This window comes from Pan troglodytes, chromosome 18 (assembly GCF_028858775.2).
Source record: "Pan troglodytes isolate AG18354 chromosome 18, NHGRI_mPanTro3-v2.0_pri, whole genome shotgun sequence".
NCBI lineage: Eukaryota > Metazoa > Chordata > Mammalia > Primates > Hominidae > Pan > Pan troglodytes.
The window spans coordinates 46,225,225-46,247,385 of NC_072416.2; the positions used below are offsets into that span (position 1 = coordinate 46,225,225).

The 22,161-nt window shown below is 41.1% G+C and overlaps 2 protein-coding genes across 6 annotated transcripts in view; one reads left to right on the forward strand and one right to left on the reverse strand.

Annotated features, from left to right (window-relative positions):
* Positions 1-10,432, reverse strand: part of ABCC11 (ATP binding cassette subfamily C member 11) — a 77,157-nt gene extending 66,725 nt beyond the window's left edge. The window contains exon 1 of the mRNA XM_009430753.5: positions 10,351-10,432. The gene's annotated coding sequence lies outside the window, so the exon portion shown is untranslated. The remainder of the gene's footprint in view (positions 1-10,350) is intronic.
* LONP2 (lon peptidase 2, peroxisomal) overlaps positions 10,400-22,161 on the forward strand; it is a 115,076-nt gene continuing 103,314 nt past the window's right edge. For 3 of the 5 annotated variants that reach the window (XM_024349824.2, XM_003315089.5, XM_009430752.5), the window contains exons 1-2: positions 10,531-10,763; positions 18,713-18,947. In XM_024349824.2, the coding sequence (XP_024205592.1) occupies positions 10,531-10,763; positions 18,713-18,947 (468 nt within the window). Of the gene's footprint in view, positions 11,788-18,712; positions 18,948-22,161 lie in introns of all 5 variants that reach the window. The other 2 variants (XM_520624.7, XM_016929800.4) reach the window with 2 other exon arrangements.

The following is a 22,161-nucleotide window of genomic DNA, read 5'->3' on the forward strand; positions in this document are numbered from 1 at the left end:
TGTTAACAAGTAAGAGGAAAGTGCAATACCAGAGATATATGTTGGTTGAATCTTCCCTCATTTGTCAATGACCTGAGTAACTTTGCTGAATAGTTTTCAAATGCTGAAAGAATATTCCCTTATTTTATTTTACTACTCACAATGTAATGGCTACAGGCACCACACACTTGTACATTTAATCTGCATTATTAACATTTCCTACATTTCTTTCTTAAGACTAGACAATCAACAAAATGATAAATCCAGCCCTGATATGTAGCCTTTGCCTATTTCTGTAGTGTAAACACACCCATCATGGCCGATTTCATGATGTGATACCAACATAACTCCACTGAATGCAGAGCTGGGAAGAGATGCGCAGCACGGCATCATCATATACTGTTTCTACCATAGAGATATAATAGATGTAAGTAACCTCAGAAGTATAAATAACAGCAAAACTTAGCAAAATAAGTAGGAAATGATACATTTTGAGTATTATCTTTGTTTTTGATGTAATTTATTTAATTGTAAGTTTATATAATTTGATTTTTAATAATGTTTGTGTTTAGCAGCTACACTCTCAAAGTTCATGAAAATTTGACCGATGATTGTCATGAGGCAGTATGAACAGGTACCAGCCGACCACTGTGGCATCCATCTTGCGAGAGTGCTGCCTTTTCCTAAATCCTCGTCTTGCTGGGCACATCATTTTCCAATTCACTTCTAAGTGCTCTATGGGCTGTGGCTGGCTGTGCCTGGTGGTTAGCTTTCTTGGCTTCCCTGTGGTATAGATGGGAACAAGAAGTTGCTAAAAATCTGGGTGAAGGGCTTCCCAGAAGTGGCATAGTGGACAACCCAGGTTGCAAACAGCTGAGAGTCATGGAGAGATCTTGGAGGGGGTTATGCTGCCAACAGAAGTGGGACAGGGGAGGCCTAGCAACTCAGAGAACATCCCCAGGTGAGTGAGCCAAAAAAGCATTACTGTGCAAGCCAAGATCCAGCTGGCTTGCAAAGACAGCAGGACAGGCAGTGAGCAAGTAGACAAAAGATCTCCCCTGGGAAAGGCTAGGAGCAGAGGTCACTGTGCCCAGGTTCCTGATTCTTTCTCTGCCAGGTGACAACTCCTAGACAGAGCCTTTAGTGAGAATTATTTGATAAAATGACTTAAATTATTGGCCCAAACAAGATCTTAAAATGGTAAGCCAAAACATTTATTTTTCCCTCATTAACCAGCAAGTGGGGGATCATGAGGAAGACCGGATTTATAAAGACCAAGTAAAGAAATTAGATTTTCTCTCACCTTTCAGCTATAGTATGATTTGCCAACCTGGTTTATTCAAATACACCTGCAAAGAGAGGTAACGAAGGTTTCACAACTAGAGATGCAAAGAGATGCAATGAGGGTTACTCATCACATTCTGAAATTGCCATTTCTTTCCTTGTTGGCTTATTTGTTTTCTGCATACCTCATTAGAATGTAAGCTCTTTGAAACCAGGGACCTTGTCTGTCTTGTTCACAAATGTGTCTTTGGATCTAGAAGAGTGCCCAGCACATAGTGTGACTCTTTCCTATTCAAGATTCATCCAGGAAACTAATGACACGGAAAATGAAACCCAATGAAAATTAAGAAAATGCAAACATTGTAATAGTTATGTTTGCAGAACATCAGTCACTCATCCCAAGCAAACGAGCTCGAGCTCAGCCACACATTAGCTTGGGCCTCCTTCCAGTTCCATGGGGCCCATCTCCACTTCCTGGACTGACCAGGGGAATTCCCTCCAGAACCTTCCTTGGCAGTCCCGGAAGCGTTCCCTGGACTCCCAATTCTCTTTCCGGAAGAAAATGGAGCTGGAGTTTATTCACTCTAATTACTGTAAGACCATCATTGTAGTCAGGATGGAAACCAGGACATGACTGGGAATAAAATAGAGAGGAAACAGCAGATGCTTCCAGCCCTGTGTTTTCCCAATCCCCAGAGGCAAAGGTCAGGATGACAAATTTGGTTTGGACGTGGGTTGTTTGCGTATGGTGAAACAGACTGTGAACAGGAGGGGAGCCACTGGAGCAGGGTAACCTGTATCATGGGCTTTCTGGAGGAGCTGATTTATTTCCATGTTCTTATGCAGCAGGGTCTAGTGTCCAAGACCAGAAGGTACATCAGTGGCTAAGGAAGTGTCCAGGGCAAGGAGCCAGAAGCACCTGCCAGCTGGGCCCTAAAGAAGTTTAAGTGATTAGATCTTACTCCTCCTGTACCTCACCCTGTGCTATTTAACTTTCTCTGCTCTTAGGTTTATTTCCTTCTGTTAGTTCCAATAGCTTCAGGAGGGCATCTTGTTGCCTGAAGAATCCCCACATCTCAGTACCTGGCCTTCTCCTCAATTTTAGAAGCTAGGATGATCCTGTCACCTTGATCTTTGCATTAGTCCTAATATCTGACAAGAATATTCTCCTCCCACTTCCTTGCAGAGCTGGTTCATTCTTGACATTCAGGACTCTACTCAAATGCCACCTCCTCAGAGTAACCTTCCCAGATCCCCTCTCTCCATACCACCTTCTGCATATTTTCCTAATCTACTTCCTTTACTCATCACATTCTGAAATTGCCATTTCTTTCCTTGTTGGCTTATTTGTTTTCTGCATACCTCATTGAATGTAAGCTCTTTGAAACCAGCGACCTTGTCTGTCATGTTCACAGATGTGTCCTTGGATCTAGAAGAGTGCCCAGCACACAGTATATGCATAACAAATATTCAATGGATCAATGAATGAAGTACATGCAGAGTCTGTCAAAAAAGGAGCTAGGAAAGCCACACAGTCACAAAAGACTTCACATTTAAATTCTTGGTGTTCTCCAAAGTAGGCTGACACATCCCATCACAGAGATACAGTGACAGGATTGAAAGAGGGTTTTCATCAAGCAGGCAGGTTAAACTTGGGCCTATTCCCACACCACACCACATCTTCTATAGAGCAGCATTAATTTGTGTTTTAAAAACTAAATCCAGCCATTATTATGTGAACAGAACACTTATATAGTATTGTTTATTGTGGTTGTTGGGGCACATGTATGTATTAGGCCATTGATGCCTAGTGTTCCATTATGGGAATGCTAAGCATGTGAAAGTTATTTATATCCTACTGCTCAAGGTCATCACCGAGGTCTGATTGCAAAAATCCAAAAAAATTGCAACCTCCGGCATAAGTGGGTTAAAATTATTAAACATTAGTGTTTTAAAAATATACCATAAAGTTTGTAAGCTGGTTTTAGAAGTTCTTTGTTAAAACTCTGGAAGCCTGAATGAATGCAGCCCCTCCTCTCTTACCCTTGGAGAGACCCTTGATGAAAAGGTAAGCGCTTGGGAATCTGGGCCACATATGCTTTATCTCTGTACCACCCTCAGAATCTGTCACAGGGTAGGGCACATTGTACATATCCAGAGAAGTGAATGAGACCCTCATTATAGCCAGGATCTTCAGCTACTGGCTCAACCTCTCTCCAGGCCCTGGTGGCTTAGGCCCCAACCTAGGATAATCCTTCTCAACTGTTTTTCCTTAAATCTTCATGTCCAATCCATCAGCATATTCTCTTGAAGCTACAATCAAACATAGCTTGACAGCAACTGCTCCTAGTCTAAGTCATCACTTCTTGCCTGGACAACTGCAACCACCTCCTGACTGGCCTCCCTGCTTTTGATCTTAAATCCTTACATTCCATTCTCCACATAGCAGTCAAAATTAACTTTTGAAAATATAAGCTAGATAATGTTATTCCTCAACTTGATCTCTCCCATGGCTTCCGTCAGGTTTAGAGTAAGACCCAAACTCCTTACCAGAGCCTACAGAGCCCTCTATAATCTGACTCTGCCCACCTTATTGCAACTGAAATCACTAGGTCCCAAGCTCAGACATTCCAGGAACAGGTTCCTCAAACACCCTAAATTCATTCTAGCCACAGGGTCTTTGCAAGTGCTGCTTTTTCTGCCTACAACAGTGCCCTTGGCCCCCACCCCATAATCTTTGCATTGATCTATGCTTTCTCATACTGCAGGGCTCAGTTCAAATGTCATCTTTTCAGAGACCTTCCCTGACCATCTAAAAGGCTTATTACTATCCAGAAATATCTTCCTTATTTCTTTCCTTGCTTATTGTTTGTTTTTCCCACTAGAATGTCAGCTTCATGAAAGCAGAAATCTTGTCTGTCTGATTCCCTGATGTATTCCCCATTACCTAGAATAGTGTCCAGCACATCATAGGTGTTCAAAAAATATTTTTAGTGAATGGTTATTGAAATGAATATTAAGCAATGTGAAAATGATGTTCAGTGAATGAATGAAAGAAGGTGGGATCCTGTCAGACAAAGAGCTTTAGGCAGGAGCTTCTAAGTTTCTATATTTGTGTCTCTCCCACAGCACCTAGTAACCTGATTTCTCTTTCCCTTATCTGTTGCACACATATAAACACACAGTTCTGTCTGCCCTACCTCATACTCAGATGTCTATGGGTCTGTTCCCCTGGCTGAGAGATGCTTGAGAGTAGGACCTTGTTTTGGGACCTGTCTACCCTTCTGCAATTAGCTCAGGGCCTGGCACTGAGAAGTCCCTTAACAAATAACTCTTGATATGAATGGACTTTCAACTCCTTCTGGAATTCTGAAAGCACTGCTGGACTTCACATTGGAGAAAATGTTCCACCTGCAACCTAAGGCCAAACCCAAGTCAAATCTCAACATGCAGAAATGGTCAAATCCAAAACAATTCAAGCAAAAAAAACAAAAAAAAGATAATATTATCGGATTAGAATCCATAAAAACTAGGCCGGGCGCGGTGGCTCACGCCTGTAATCCCAGCACTTTGGGAGGCCAAGGCAGGTGGATCACAAGGTCAGGAGATCGAGACCATCCTGGCTAACACGGTGAAACCCCGTCTCTACTAAAAATACAAAAAATTAGCCAGGCTTGGTGGCGGGAACCTGTAGTCCCAGCTACTCGGGAGGCTGAGGCAGAAGAATGGCATGAACCTGGGAGGCAGAGCTTGCAGTGAGCCGAGATCTCGCCACTACACTCCAGCCTGGGCGACAGAGGAGACTCTGTCTAAAAAAAAAAAAAAAAAAAAAAAAACCATAAAAACTAAATATCTGTAAGACCATACTAACATTAAAAAGTAATTGAGTAAGTAAATAAATGGGGGAGATGGAACAGCTCTTTCTTACAGTAGAATTCTAAATAATAAATGTAAAATTACACCTACAACCACCTGATCTTCAACAAACTTGACAAAAACAAGCAAAGGGGAAAGGATTCCCAATTTAATAAATAGTGCTGGGAGAACTGGTTAGCCATATGCAGAAAATTGAAACTGGACCCCTTCCTTACACCTTATACAAAAATTAACTCAAGATGGATTAAATGTAAAACCCAAAACTATAAAAACTCTAGAAGGGCCGGGCGAGGTGGCTCACGCCTGTAATCCCAGGACTTTGGGAGGCTGAGGCGGGCGGATCACGAGGTCAGGAGATCAAGACCATCCTGGCTAACACAGTGAAACCCCGTCTCTACCAAAAATACAAAAAATTAGCCAGGTGTGGTGGCAGGTGCCTGTAGTCCTAGCTACTCGGGAGGCTGAGGCAGGAGAATGGCGTGAACCCAGGAGGCGGAGCTTGCAGTGAGCTGAGATCGTGCCACTGCACTCTAGCCTAGGCAACAGAGCGACACTGTGTCACAAAAAAAAAAAAAAAAAATCTAGGTAATACCATTCAGGATATAGGCACCGGCAAGATTTCATGATGAAAACAACAAAAGCAATTGCAACAAAAACAAAAATTGACAAATGGGATCTAATTAAGCTAAAGAGCTTCTGCACAGCAAAAGAAACTACCAGCAGAGTGAACAGACAACCTACAGAATGGAAGAAAAATTTTGCAATCTGACAAAGGTCTAATATCCAGAGTCTAGAAGGAACTTAAACAAATTTACAAACAAATTTAAAAACAAACAACCCCATTAAACAGTGGGCAAAGGACATGAACAGACACTTTTCAAAAGAAGATATTCATGTGGCCAACAAACATGAAAAAAAGCTCAACATCACTGATCATTAGAGAAATGCAAATCAAAACCACAGTGAGATGCCATCTTACACCAGTCAGAATGGCAATTATTAAAAAGTCAAGAAACAATAGATGCTGGCGAGGTTGCAGAGAAAAAGGAATACTTTTACACTGTTGGTGAGAGTGTAAATTAGTTTGACCATTGCGGAAGACAGTCTGGCAATTCCTCAAAGATCTAGAGGCAGAAATACCATTTGACCCAGCAATCCCATTACTGGGTACATACCCAAAGGAATATAAATCACTTTATTTTAAAGATACATGCACACGTATGTTCACTGCAGCACTAGTCACAATAACAAAGACATGGAATCAACCTAAATGCCCATCAACAATAGACTGGATAAAGAAAATATGGTACATGCACACCATGGAATACTATGCAGCCATGAAAAGGAATGAGATTATGTCCATTGCAGGGACATGGATGGAGCTGGAAGCTGTTACCCTCAGCAAACTAACACAGGATCAAAAACCCAAACACTGCATGTTCTCACTTATAAGTGGAAGCTGAAGGATGAGAACACATGGTCACATGGCAGGGGAACAACACAACCTGGCCTGATGGGGGCAGGGGTAGGGGGAGACAGAGCATTAGGAAGAATAGCTAATGGATGCTGGGCTTAATACCTAGATTATGGGTTGATCTGTGCAGCAAACCACCACGGCACATGTTTACCTATGTAACAAACCTGCACATCTGCACATGTACCCCAGAACTTAAAATATTAGGTTGGTGCAAAAGTAATTGCGGTTTCTTGCCATTACTTTTGCACCAACCTAATAAAAGTTGAAGGAAAAATAAATAAATAAATAAATAAATATGAAATTATCTCCTTACATAATACTTACTAATTACAAAGAGAAAAATAGTAACTTACAGTGAAAAAATCTGGCAGATACCACCTTCACCAAGTAGTCAAGATTCAAATCGTCATTAATAAGACATTTCACCATCATATATCACATGGCCACAACATCACTTTTTTTTTATTTTTTGAGACAGAGTTTCTCTCTTGTTGCCCAAGCCAGAGTGCAATGGCCTGATCTCAGCTCACTGCAACCTCTGCCTCCTGGGTTTAAGCAATTATCCTGCCTCAGCCTCCCAAGTAGCTGGGATTACAGGCACGCACCACCACACCTGGCTAATTTTCTGTATTTTTAAATAGAAACGGGATTTCACCATGTTAGCCAGTCTGGTCTCGAACTCCTGACCTCAGATGATCCACCCATCTCGGCCTCCCAAAGTGCTGGGATTGCAGGTGTGAGCCACTGCGTCCAGCCCACAACATCTCTTTCATGGTATTTGGTCCCAAAATGCATATCATTGATCTAATCGTGAGAAACAGTAGATAAACTCCAATTGAATGAACTTCTACAAAATAACTGACTGATAACCTTCAAAAGTATCAAGGTTTTCCCACTGCTCAACGAAATAAAAGAGGACACAAACAAATGGAAGAACATTCCATGCTCATGGATAGGAAGAATCAATATCGTGAAAATGGCTATACTGCCCAAGGTAATTTATAGATTCAATGCCATCCCATCAAGCTACCAACGACTTTCTTCACAGAATTGGAAAAAACTACTTTAAAGCTCATATAGAACCAAAAAAGAGCCGGCATTGCCAAGACAACTGTAAGCCAAAAGAACAAAGCTGGAGGCAACATGCTACCTGACTTCAAACTATACTACAAGGCTACGGTAACCAAAACAGCATGGTACTGGTACCAAAACAGAGATATAGACCAATGGAACAGAACAGAGCCCTCAGAAATAATACCACACATCTACAACCATCTGATCTCTGACAAACCTGACAAAAACAAGAAATGGGGAAAGGATTCCCTATTTAATAAATGGTGCTGGGAAAACTGGCTAGCCATATGTAGAAAGCTGAAACTGGATCCCTTCCTTATACCTTATACAAAAATTAATTCAAGATGGATTAAAGACTTAAATGTTAGACCTAAAACCATAAAATTCCTAGAAGAAAACCTAGGCAATATCATTCAGGACATAAGCATGGGCAAGGACTTCATGACTAAAACACCAAAAGCAATGGCAACAAAGGCCAAAATTGACAAATGGGATCTAATTAAACTAAAGAGCTTCTGCACAGCAAAATAAACCACCATCAGAGTGAACAGGCAACCTACAGAATGGAAGAAAATTTTTACAATCTACCCATCTGACAAAGGGCTAATATCCAGAATCTACAAAGAACTTAAACAAATTTACAAGAAAAAATCAAACAACCCCATCTAAAAGTGGGCAAAGGATATGAACAGACACTTCTCAAAAGAAGACACTTATGCAGCCAACAGACACATGAAAAAATGCTCATCATCAGTGGCCATCAGAGAAATGCAAATCAAAACCACAATGAGATACCGTCTCACACCAGTTAGAATGGTGATCATTAAAAAGTCAGGAAACAACAGGTGCTGGAGAGGATGTGGAGAAATAGGAACACTTTTACACTGTTGGTGGGACTGTAAACTAGTTCAACCATTGTGGAAGACAGTGTGGCGATTCCTCAAGGATCTTGAACTAGAAACACCATTTGACCCAGCCATCCCATTGCTGGGTATATACCCAAAGGATTATAAATCATGCTGCTATAAAGACACACACACACGTATGTTTACTGCGGCACTATTCGCAATAGCAAAGACTTGGAACCAACCCAAATGTCCATCAATGATAGACTGGATTAAGAAAATGTGGCACATATACACCATGGAATACTATGCAGCCATAAAAAAGGATGAGTTCATGTCCTTTGTAGGGACATGGATGATGCTGGAAACCATCATTCTGAGCAAACTATCGCAAAGACCGAAAACAAAACACTGCAAGTTCTCACTCATAGGTGGCAACTGAACAATGAGAACACTTGGACACAGGGTGGGGAACATCACACTCAGGGGCCTGTCGTTGGGTGGTGGGGAGTGGGGGGGAAGGGATACCATTAGGAGATATACCTAATGTAAATGACGAGTTAGTGGGTGCAGCAAACCAACATGGCACACGTATACATATGTAACAAACCTGTACGTTGTGCACATGTACCCTAGAACTTAAACTATAATAAAAAATAAAATTAAATTAAAAACAGAAAAAAAAATAAAAGTATCAAGGTTGTAAAAGAAAAAAAAATTGGACGGGCGCAGTGGCTCAGGCCTGTAATCCCAGCACTTTTGGGAGGCCAAGGCGGGCAGATCACGAGGTCAGGAGATTGAGACCATCCTGGCTAACATGGCGAAACCCCGTCTCTACTAAAAATACAAGAAATTAGCCGGGCGTGGTTGCGGGAGCCTGTAGTCCCCAGCTACTCGGGAGGCTGAAGCAGGAGAATGGCATGAACCCGGGAGGCGGAGCTTGCAGTGAGCCGAGACCTAGCCACTACACTCCAGCCTGGGTGACAGAGCCAGACTCCGTCTCAAAAAAAAAAAAAAAAAAAAAAAAAAAATTGAGGACTTGCCACAGATTAGAGAACACCTAGGAGATTTCATAACAAAACACCTAGGAGATTTCACAACAGGATCCTGGATATTGGATCCTGGACCAGATCCAATGAAGGACATTAGTGGGAAAACTGGCAAAATTTGGGTAAGGCCTATAGGTTAAACGATAATAATGTTAATTTCCTGGGTTTGATCATTGAACTATGATTATGTAAGATGATAACAGACGAAACTGGGTGAAAGGTATATAGGAACTCTGCTGTAGTTTTGTACATCTAAAATCAATTCGGGCCGGGCACGTTGGCTCATGCCTGTAATCCCAGCACTTTGGGAGGCCGAGGTGGACGGATCGCTTGAGGTCAGGAGTTAAAGACCAGCCTGGCCAACATGGTGAAATCCCCTCCCTACTAAAAATACAACAATTAGCTGGGTGTGGTGGCGGGCATCTGTAATCCCAGCTACTCGGGAGGCTGAGGCAGGAGAATCGCTTGAACCCGGGAGGCAGAGGCTGCAAGCCGCGGGTATCGCGCCATTGCACTCCAGCCTCCGCGACAGAGCGAGAATCTGTCTCAGAATAAATAAATAAATAAATAAATAAATAAATAATTAGTTCGAATCAAAAGTTAAAAATTCAAGTATATGTAAAAAATTGAAGAAAACGTTAAAAACACTTCAAGTATATACAATTCAAATAAGATCATCCTTCCAAATATACTCTGTAAGTGAGGCGAAGGTCGCTGCACGCTTGAGTGTACGTCTTTCCGCATAGGTAGGACGCTCAAGTCTTACCGGGAGGCTCTCCTAGAGAGCAGCGCGAAGCCATGGCTTTTGGGCCCGGGGACGGACCGTAGCGCGTAGCCGGAAGCGGAGGCGTGGAGGCGGGTCTGAGGTTTGGTGACTGCGGGGCAGGCCGGGGGCAGCTGTCTGTCTGGCTCTTTTTGACAGCCCCCAGTGCGAAAGGCTGCCAGCATGTCATCAGTGAGCCCCATCCAGATCCCCAGTCGCCTCCCGCTGCTGCTCACCCACGAGGGCGTCCTGCTGCCCGGCTCCACCATGCGCACCAGCGTGGACTCGGCCCGCAACCTGCAGCTGGTGCGGAGCCGCCTTCTGAAGGGCACGTCGCTGCAAAGCACCATCCTGGGCGTCATCCCCAACACGCCTGACCCCGCCAGCGACGCGCAGGACCTGCCGCCGCTGCACAGGTAGGCCTGGCTGCCCCCGCGGCGGCGGCGGGCGGCGCAGCCTCCTCCGGGGACCCGGGCCCAGGCCACGGCCTGCCTTGAGCGCGAGACTCGGTTCGGGGCGGCCTTCGCGGCTCGGTTCCGCCTCTCCGGTGCTATCACATGCAAAATGGGGATGTCAGATACCTGCCCCATGACCATGAATGAGATCGTTCATGAAGTAGTGCCTGACACCTGGTGAAACTACGCAGTTCCCTACCGTTCTGGATAATTTAATTTGAATTCTCTTCCCCCTCTCCGCAATTCCTCGCCCTCGGTCTTCAGCCTCCTAGGCCAGTGCTTTTAACTTTCCAGGCCCTTTCTTTCTCCCCGGTGATCTCTGCCTTCACTTGCCTTCGCTTTTCACCTTTCTCCCCACTGCCCTTTACTCCTATCCGCCTCCCCTTTTCTGTCACCCATCATTTTTGTCCGCTGAGGCATTCTCTGCTCCGTGAGTTTTAACTTTTCCTGTTTCATTCCTAAACTGCACTATTTGTGGGTGCCTTTCTTCTATACTCCCTGCCACCCTTCTCCTTCTCCCCCTAATCCTTCTGTTTCCCTTTGTAAAGGGCCTTTACTGCTCACATTTTCGCTGGTCCCCCTTTCTGGAACTTTCCTAGCTTCTCACCTCTGCTCCTTCACTCATAACATTTCTTAGGCCCCAGGCTTACTACTATATTGCCCAGTACCCTCGCCCTATTGGTGTGACTTTGGGTGAGAGCTTTAACCTCTATTTCTTTTATTCTGCAGTTTGGAAACTGACAGCATCCATCTCTTAGGCATGTTATGAAGAATAAATTGAATAATGTGTATATTCCACTTTGCACCATGCATGATGGATGACTTTGCTGTTCAGTGCTGTGTAGTGCCTGTGGCTCGTCAAATTGAGATGATAGAATTGCCCGTTGTCCTGGTTTGCTGCGATTGTCTGTTTTAGCATTGAAAGTCCTATGTTTTAGCCCCTCCGTCCCAGGGAAACCAGGAGGTTGGTCACCCTAAATGTGCTGTAAGTGTACAATACACGCCAGATTTTGAAAAAACTTTTTGATTAATACATTTTATATAGATTAAATGTTGGAAAGGTAATATTTTGAGTACTTGGGGTTAATAAAATGTTAAGATTTCTGCTGTTTTTACTTTATAATGTGGCCACTAAAATTTTATATGTGGTCCACATTATATTTTTATTGGACAATGCTGGTATATCGTATGCTCTCAACAAGTATCTTCAAACTCACCTGCCAAGCACCCGCCTCCTATTCCTAACTCTACTGGAGGTGTTGTGTTTTCAGTTTAGAGCTTCTTTCCTGGCAGTTATCCCTTATTTTTAAATTAGGGGTTCCTGACTCTGAATGGATTTCCGGAGGGTTGGACATGCCTTATTTTTCCTCAAAATCTTGTGACTATGTACATTTTTTTAGGAGAATCCTTTGCTTTCTTCAGATTCTCAAAGGAGACTGGTACCTCCCCCCACCCCCGTTAAAAGAAAGCAAAACAAAGCAACAAAGACCAACAAACCTTCCACAGCAGCCCAGTATTCATTTATATTGTAAAAGCCTTGATTTTCTCAAGCATGGAAAATATTTTGGCTCCCATCTGACCTGCTTTGGTTATTGCCTGAGTGGAATTGGTCACATTCCAAGTTTCAGTACTCTTTGATAAATTGTATTGGATTCTAGTTTCCCAACATATGACTCTGCTCCTTCTGCTTACTTTTCCCAAATTTTTTTGCCTTCTGTGCCCAGGCACTTAGTTCCCTGTCTAGGCAAGAGTGGTCATTATTAGACTTCATTTTCTTTCTACTGTGCATATGTATTGATTAGCCATGGGCACATTGTGAACTTGAAAAGTCGATTTAGTCACATTTTAAGTTTCACTATTTGTTGGTATTATTCTGGCAAGATTTTGGAAGGTTTTTATTATTTATTCATTTGTGTATTTTTTGAGACAGAGTCTCATTCTGTCTCCTCCGCTGAAGTGCAGTGGCGTGATCGTAGCCCACCGCAACCTTGATTGAACTCCTGGGCTCAAGTGATCGTCCTGCCTCAGCTTCTGGAGTGGCTGGGACTACAGGCGTGCACCACTACACCCAGCTAATTTTTAAATTTTTTGTAGAAATGGGGTCTCACTATGTTGCTTAGGCTGGTCTCAAACTCCTGGACTCAAGCTATCCCCTGCTTTGGCCTCTGGAGTAGCTGGGACTATAGGCAAGTGCCACCATACCCTTCAGGTTTTTAATTTATTTTATGAAAATCCCTCCAAAACAACAATCCTCAATTCTCCTGCTTGAAAGTAATCACTAATAATCAGGTACTGTGTGATCTGATCCTTGATGTTCATATTATTGCCTTTAACTGAGTAGCAATGTTAAAATTTAATCATTTAAATTAGAAAACATATATTGAAAAGTCTTCATAGAAGTCCGGCATTATAAGAACTCATCAGACCATCTAGTTATCCTAGAAGTATTGTTTGCTACTTAAAAAGCCTATGTGGAAAGATTGTACCATATTCCTTGGTAATAGTTTCCAATGTCTTTTTTTCTCTAATAGGGCCTTTAAAACACTCTACTTAAAAAAAAAAAAAAAAAAAAGGCTTTAACAATACCAATACTGAGTAATCCATAGCATTAGCCTGTTTCCACGCACAAGTCTGTCCTTCCCCAGTTACCTGCTTTTCTGTATGGTAGCCCAGAGGCCAGAAGAGGGGCTCTGTTCCTTTCTCTTGTTTCCTTTGCGCTATCCAGGTGACGCTGGCACAGCCTTCAAAGAGCAGCAGAAGTAATTTGCTCCCAGTGTTCTTTGCCACATAGAGTGGCAGGGTTAAATGATTTAAAATTTAATCATTTAAATTAGAAAACATACATTGAAAAGTCTTCATAGAATTCCAGCATTAAAAGAACTCATCAGACCATCTAGTTATCCTAGAAGTATTGTTTGCTACTTAAAAAGCCTATGTGGAAAGATTGTACGATATTCCTTGGTAATAGTTTCGAATGTCTTTTTTTCTCTAATATGGCTTTTAAAGCACTCTACTTAAAAAAAAAAAAAAAGCTTTAATAATACCAATACCGAGTTATCCACAGTATTAGTCTGTTTCCATGCACAAATCTGTCCTTCCCCAGTTACCTGCTTTTCTGTATGGTAGCCCAGAGGTGAGACGAGGGGCTCTGTTCCTGTCTCTTGTTTCCTTTACACCATCCAGGTGACACTGGCTGCAGCCTTCAAGGAGCAGCAGAAGTAATTTGCTCCCAGCGTTCTTTGCCACACAGAGTGGCAGGATTAGATGTTGACTTACCTCTGCCACTTCCTTGGTGGTTTTGAGTAGTACAGTCCCTTTCTGCACGTTAGTGTGCAGGCATGTTGCCTGCAGGAGCCTTTTTAAAGGAGGAGCTTTGGACTTGTCCTGCAGTATAGAACTTGGCTGGCATGCTGACCCAGGGCACCCTGCATTTTTCTGCTTAGTAGAACTGCATTTTTAGTGCTTCCTGAGTGACCCATTGTTTTCTTAGTGAAAAGGGGTCATAATTTAGTACTACCTGTACAATATCCTTTCAAGCATTTCAAGATGGTCATCCAGCTTTCTTCCAAATTTACACTTTTCAGGGTACATGGCTTCATTTCCTCATAGTGCCGACTTCTCAGTCTCCCTCACCAGGCTGGTGTCAAACTTGTGGGCTCAAGTGATCCTCCTGCCTCTGTCTCCCAAAGTGTTAGGATTACAGGTGTGAGCCACCATGCCTGGCCTATGTTTATAATTCTTGTAGGTAGAAGTGGTACCTATTGTCCATTGTAATGAGAAAAAAGTAAAATTTGTCTTAAAATATAATTAAGGAACTCAATTTATTAAATTTAAATTTATCCTTTAAATTTTAAATTTAAATTTATTTCTTAAATTTATTTCTATTAAATTTTCTTGTAACCATGTACAACTAAGTTGTTCTACTTTAATTTTTTTGAGACAGGGTCTCACTCTGTCACCCATGCTGGTGCAGTGGTGCCATCTCAGCTCACTGCAACCTTTGCCTCCCAGGTTCAAGTGATCCTCTCACCTCAGCCTCCTGAGTGTCTGGGATTACAGGCATGTGCCACAATGCCTAGCTATTTTTTTTTTTTTTTTTTTTTTGGTGGAGACGGGGTTTTGCCATGTTGCACAATCTGGTTTCGAACTCCTGAGCCCAAGTGATCCACTTGCCTCGGCCTCCCAAAGTGCTGGGATTATAGGTGTGAGCCACCATGCCATGTTCTACCTTTTTGAATCTCATTTACTCACTTGTAATAAGGAAATAATACTACCTTCTTCATGGGGTGAAGGGAGGTATAAAATGAAGTATACATATGAAAGCCTTTTGAAACTGCAAAGCATTCTAAACCTATATCCAAATGGGTAGTTTTAAATGTAGATTTTCACAAAAGGGGATTAAAGAGCGGAGTGGGAAGTCCCCATATTATTCCAACATGGGCTGAACTGAACTAACATCATTGCAGGAAGGTCTTGGAAGATTAAAGATTCCAAGAAAAATTAAGGGCTTTGAGTAAAAAAATTTTTTAAAAGTGGCTGGGCCTGGTGGCACGTGCCTGTACTCCCATCTACTCATGATGCTGAGGCGGAGGATTACTTGAGCCCAGGTGATCGAAGCTGCAGTGAGCTATAATCGTACCACTGCACTCCAGCCTGGGTGACAGAGCAAGATTCTGTCTATAGGAAAAAAAAAAAAAAAAAAGCAAGTGCTGGGCATATAGGCTGGAATTAGATATTTACATAATATCCTCATCTTGGAAAACTTTTTCCAGTAGTGCTGCTTTTAGATTTTCCCACTACTGCAGTTGATGGTTCTTAAATATGTTTGGAACTCTTATATTATTTAGGTCAGTTTCCAAATTACACAAATTGTAACCATTGTAGTCAGACCTCACTTGAATGAAAACAATATTTTACAAACTCTGAGGGTAGATTCGAGTTAGGATTTGGATTAAAACATTATCTTAAAACCTCTGAGGGTAGATTCGAGTTAGGAGTTTCAAAACTTCTTTGAACAATATCATAATTAGGATGTAGATTTACAGAGCTACTAGCTAAAGGGAAGGACACCAGTCATTGGGATGTATAAGTTTGGATCTGTTGCAAAATTAAAATGCTGCCTTTTGAGCATGCCTAATAATGCACATACAATAGAAGAGCCAGAATTTTTAGAAAAATGACTGACTTGATATACAACCTTTTGTATATCATAGAAGGAAAATATTAGTTGAGTATTTTGTTTATTTACCTGTTTGTATATATAAAACCTGGGGCCCAATATACAATAGATTCTTTTTCACTATGCTTTTCACCCACAGTGTCTCACCAGGTACTCTGTTTCTAGCCATCTATAATTTCATAGATGTTTTTCTTTAAAAGGGATGTATTCTAGGCTGGGCGAGGTGGGTCTTGCTTGTAATCCTAGCACTTTGGGAGGCCGAGATGGGAGGATTGCTTGAGGCCAGTAGTTAGAGATCAGCCTGGTCAACATCATGAGATCTCATCTCTGTTAAAAAAAGAAAAAAAAATTTTTTTAAAGGGATAATTTCTAGTCAACTATAAGTGTTTTTAAGTAAAAAGCAATTAAGGCATGTATACATCTATACCTTTTGTAGGCATAGTATAAATTCAGCTTAATCTCTTCAGTTTGGAACATCTTCCTTTCACAGCAAAAATATTGTATTTGCTTTATAAGAAAACCCCTTTTGGCCAGGTGTGGTGGCTCACGCCCGTAATCCTAGCACTTTGGGAGGCTGAGGTGGGTGGATTACCTTAGGTCAGGAGTTCGAGACCAGCCTGGCCAACATAGTGAAACCCTGTCTCTACTAAAAATACAAAAATTAGCTGGGCGTGGTGGTGTGTGCCTGTAATCCCAGCTACTTGGGAGGCTGAGGCACGAGAATCCCTTGAACCCAGGAGGCAGAGTGCAATAAGCCGAGATCACGCCATTGTACGTCAGCCTGGGCGACAGGGTGAGACTCCTTCTAAAAAACAAACAAAAAAACCACAGTGGCTCACACCTGTAATCCCAGCACTTTGGGAGGCCAAGGTGGGCGAATCATGAGGTCAAGAGATCGAGATCATCCTGGCCAACATGGTGAAACTTCATCTCTACAAAAAATACAAAAAATTAGCTGGGCGTGGTGGTGTGTGCCTGTAGTCCCAGCTACTTGGGAGGCTGAGGCAGGAGAATCACTTGAATCTGGGAGACGGAGGTTGCAGTGAGCCAAGATTAGGTGACAAAGTGAGACTCCGTCTCAAAAAAAAAAAAACAAAAACCAAAAAACAACTCTTTAGCATCACCTTTTAGCAATGACGTAGCCCGAATAATTAAATTTGTCTCCTGATCGGAGATTTGGATTTGTCTAATCTCTCTTTCTGGTTCCTCCTTGGTTTCTACTTTGTAAACCCTTTAGGCTGGGGATCCAGTTTCTTGTCTGTGGATGTTTTATATACAAACAGGACTGTGAGCTCTTTCAGCATTGTACAAACAGTGATGAATATCATCTGCAATTAATTATGTTTAAGTTATTCTCTAATCAGTTTAGAGGTGGCTCACTTCCTCAGGCAATCTGAGTGGGCTTTCAGGAAGTGGGAAATATTATCTACTATTGATTGAAGAAAAGCAGCCACAACACAAATAAGTCAAAATAATAGCTAATTGCTAAATAATTTCAAGTTTTTTATGTATTTGATTTTTTTCCCTCACCAATTTATCTTCTCAGTTGTTTGGTTTATTATTTAAATCAGTTTTTATTGTAAACATGGTAATGACTGAAAGGTAAGAAAAGGATAGACGTAGTTCAGAATAAGCTGAGTGGCAGAAAGAAGCCAAAGACTATGTGTAATCTACGGAATGAGTAATTTATAAGGAAGTAATCAAGAATTCACTGTGTATAGAAGTAAGCAAGTTCACTCACATAGTCACATACTGTATTATATGATTTATTATCTTTGAGATGGGCAGGTGTAGTGTTCTTCTATTACCGCTTTCCTAGGGTGTTGAGAGTTCTAGTCCTTCTATTTTCTTTTCTGGAATTACCACTTTTCCTATGGCTGAAGGGAGAAAATATTATTTATTTTGGGATCTGGAATTGTCTTCTCAATGTTGATTTTTGTATTTTATATAACTGACTTAGTTTGGATGTGGCTTCCTTTCTGTGAATTAAATTTATATGTGACTTGATCAGAGTTGTATTTGCTGATGAGGAGCTGAGACTTGAAGCCTTTTCACCTATTGTTAGGTAAAATGATTACCACTTAGAACTAGGTTGAGACCTTTTGAGATGTGGGTCTTTCTTTAGCTCTCCTCAGTCTATGGCAGTGTGTGGACTGTAATATTTAGCCCTCACACTTAGAAATTCAGTGTTAAGGGCATATATATAAGTTCCCAGTATGTGATGGCAGTTTGTGATAAGGTGGGTATGTGGAAGTTTCATAGACTGATTATGTAAGAAAACTGACTTGATGTTAGTAGCACAACTGGTGTTGGAACGGAGATTTCTTAGATTGGTTTATGCTATTTATATTTAAATGTATTTAAATTGATAATATTTATCCTGGTATAAGATTGCCTTACTCTTAGTTGACAATGTTAATTTAAGATATGTAATTCTCAGCTGCTTTTCTCTTACATTTTTATGCTTGAATAATCCAAGTGTTTACAAATTCCTACCTAATTTTTTAAAAGAGGTGCAGATTATAGTGAGATGGTCTGCTTTGCCATATAGCTGAGGGTAGTGGCAGAAGAGGCCACATACTGGATGCTAAGTTAAATAGAGAAAAAATTTATTTACACTTCAGATGTCTTTTGCTTAATGAATGTATCAGAAAAGCCAAAACTTTCTGAAGTGAGTTTCTGTTCTACCGTATTGAATGTTTGTAATACCGATGTTTTGTGTGTTTTTCAGGATTGGCACAGCTGCACTGGCCGTTCAGGTTGTGGGCAGTAACTGGCCCAAGCCCCACTACACTCTGTTGATTACAGGCCTATGCCGTTTCCAGATTGTACAGGTCTTAAAAGAGAAGCCATATCCCATTGCTGAAGTGGAGCAGTTGGACCGACTTGAGGAGTTTCCCAACACCTGTAAAATGAGGGAGGAGCTAGGAGAACTATCAGAGCAGTTTTACAAATATGCAGTACAAGTAAGGTGCTTTTATTTTTTCTTAAAACCCATTTTTCTTTGGTTCTTTTGCTTTCCTAAGATATGGTGAATCTGTTGGATAGTGAAGTTTTAGGACAGTATACATTTAAATGAGTTAGTAACATTATATATTAATTCTGATTTACTCTTATCTGGGATTGTACCTAAATCATTCCAGGACATATTGGCCTACCCTTTCTAAAGTTTTCCAAATGTTATTTCTACAGCTTTCCTTCTAACTTCTACTGTCTCTAAACTAGATAATTATTAAACCTAAATATTTAAAGCTAAAAAACGAAATACTGCACAGAAGCTGTCTGTCACTAAAATATCTAGGCACCATTTATATAAATTACAATATATTACTTCAAAAGTCAAGATCACATTGTCTAGCAGTAACTATGGTAGATCAAGCCTGTGGTGGGCTGATTTCAAGTATGGTTAAAACCTTGATTAACTAGAATGCTGGGAAGGAAGCACATTTTAGATATGCATTAAATATTTGACTCTTTAATTCTAGTTCTTTTTGGTTAACTCTAGATAGAACAGAAAGCTCCTATTCCCACCCCATTTTGTTTCAAACCTTAATGAAGCATAAAATTATAAAGTATAGTCTTCTACTTTTCTATTAGTATAATCCAGTGACTATAACTAGATCTATGAGGATCAGATAATGTTTAAAAGTCACAATTATAAATACTACTGATCATTGAAATATGTGTGGGGCAAGTGTTCATAGCCAGTGGTACTTGTATCTGATGTGGCATTTGAAGAGCCATACTTACAGTGTAATGAACAATAATAGAAAAATAGTAAATTTGAGGGCCAGGTGCAGTGGTGCACACCTGTAATCCCAGCACTTTGGGAGGCTGAGGTGGGTGGATTGCTTGAGCCCAGTAGTTCAAGATCAGCCTAGGCAGCATGGTGAGATCCCGTCTCTACAAAAGGTACAAAAATTAGCCTAGTGTGATGGTGCGTGCCTGTAGTCCCAGCTACTGGGGAGGCTGAGGTGGGAGGATTACTTGAACCTAGTAGGTGGAAGTTGCAGTGAGCCAAGATTGCATCACTGCATTCCAGCCTGGGCAACAGAGCGAGACCCTGACTTAAAAAAAAAAAAAGAAAAATAGAAAATTTGAATCTGTAATTTCTATGTGGGCTGAAAGAAAGCACTTTGAGGAAAGAAATTTCAGTTTGAAAACTGGAGTAAGTGAATATACTGCTTAGGAATAAAGGAGATTGAGAGAAATAGTATTTCTTTTTCTTTTCAGCAGTGATGTTCCCTGGGTCTTTGTGCCTCTATTGGACATAGATAGCTTCATAGCCTCTTTTGCTTTGCTTTTACTTCTTTGTACTTTGAATCTAGAGGAACTTTTTAAACTTGTAAAGATTTTGCAGTGACATTAAAGGAAATTTTAGAGATAAATAGGTCACCACACATCTTACTGTCATCATGCATCAAATTTAATTTTTGTTCGTCTTCTGGGCTCAGTTCATATTCAATTATATGTTTTGTTTTTGTATCCATGTCTGATGTTCATATTAAGTACTTTTGTTAATTTCATTGAGTTAATGTATACTAATTTTATAATTTCTCTTTTTAGACATTAAAGTTATTTCCAATTATTCTCTTTCATCCCCTTCTGCATCTACTTCTACTTCTGCATCTCTTCAATGAACTTCTTCAATAGCATCCTGTCTCCTAGTTCTTCTATCTTGAACCTTTTCTCTTCACTGAGCCTTTCTAAAAGAAGTTTGGGGCATCCCATTCCCTTGAGTAAAAGACTTTAATGGCTATAGGATGGACACCAAATTTCTTAGTATAACATTAAGACCGTTTGCAACTTGTCTTGGGCCTATCTGTCTTGCGTCAACTCTAGTTATCACCTCACTGACACCCTAGTTCTAGCTCTACTGAATGTAAAACAGCTTCACATTGAGTTATTTTATGTCTCTATGATTCTGCCTTTAGTTCTCTGCTGGGAGTGCTCTTCCATCTCTGATTTTTTTTTTTTTTTTTGAAATGGAGTCTTGCCCTATTGCCCAGGCTGGAGTGCAGTGGTGCAATTTCGGCTCACTGCAGCCTCCGCCTCCCAGGTTCAAGCGATTCTCCTGCTTCAGCCTCCCAAGTAGCTGGCATTACAGGCATGCGCCACCACGCCTGGCTAACTTTTTGTATCTTTAGTAGAGATGAGGTTTCACCATGTTGGCCAGGCTGGTCTCGAACTCCTGACCTCATGATCCAACCGCCACCACGCCCGGCCTCCATCTCTGAATTTTAAAATTGAATCTATGCTTTCCCAACAGCTGTAGGCTGTTAACGCTCATCTCTGTGTGCCTTCACAGTCTGTCATACATGTCATTTAACATAATGCTTATCACATTGTATTGAAATGTATCTTATAGGTATTTTTTCTCTACCAAACTTGAATTCACTTTTCTCCTTTAGCCATCCTGTACTGAGCAGTGTATTGGGTCTGGCAAATAGTTTGTACTCAGTAAATGTTTGGAAAATGAGTTTTAACTGTTTTATTTTCGTGGGGTGAATTCCTAGTAGCAAGGGTATTCAAATTTTATTATCTACTTCTTCCACCTGAACAGCTTCATCGTAATTATACTTTAATTCCCTTCATTCTAGGCAGGTAATGGATAAGTTCCAAAATTACGATGTTGTTGGAGAGGTTTGAATATTACTAGCACATGAAATCTGATTTGAACTGACTAAATGAAGGTTTAGTACATCATTATGAATTAGTGTGAACTAAGTTTTGCTATGTTAACTTCTCTGAAATCTCAGTCGCATAACGTGAGTGTCTTTCTGGCTCATGCTTCATGCCTGAGACTAGTGGGGGTTGTATCTGCCTATTAAAGTCACTCGGACCCAGGTGGATTGGAGATTCATCTCAAGACATGCTTCCCTTATCTCTGAGGCAGGAAAAGGAAATGGGGCGCATCTGTCATTGGCTTGTAATGCTTCTGCCCAGAAGGAGCTGTCACTTCCACTACGTTTCATGGATCAATTTAAGACTCATAGACACACCTATTAGTATATTCGAAGGAAGTTAGAAAGAGCAGTGCCCAGAAGAAAAGGGGAGTTTGTCAGTAGCCCTAATGACTATCACAGTTACTGAAAGTGTGCCTTGGGCATAATCTATCTTAACTCCCAGATATACGCTGACAGTTGTTTTTCTAAAAGTCATTCACAGTGTTCAGATTCT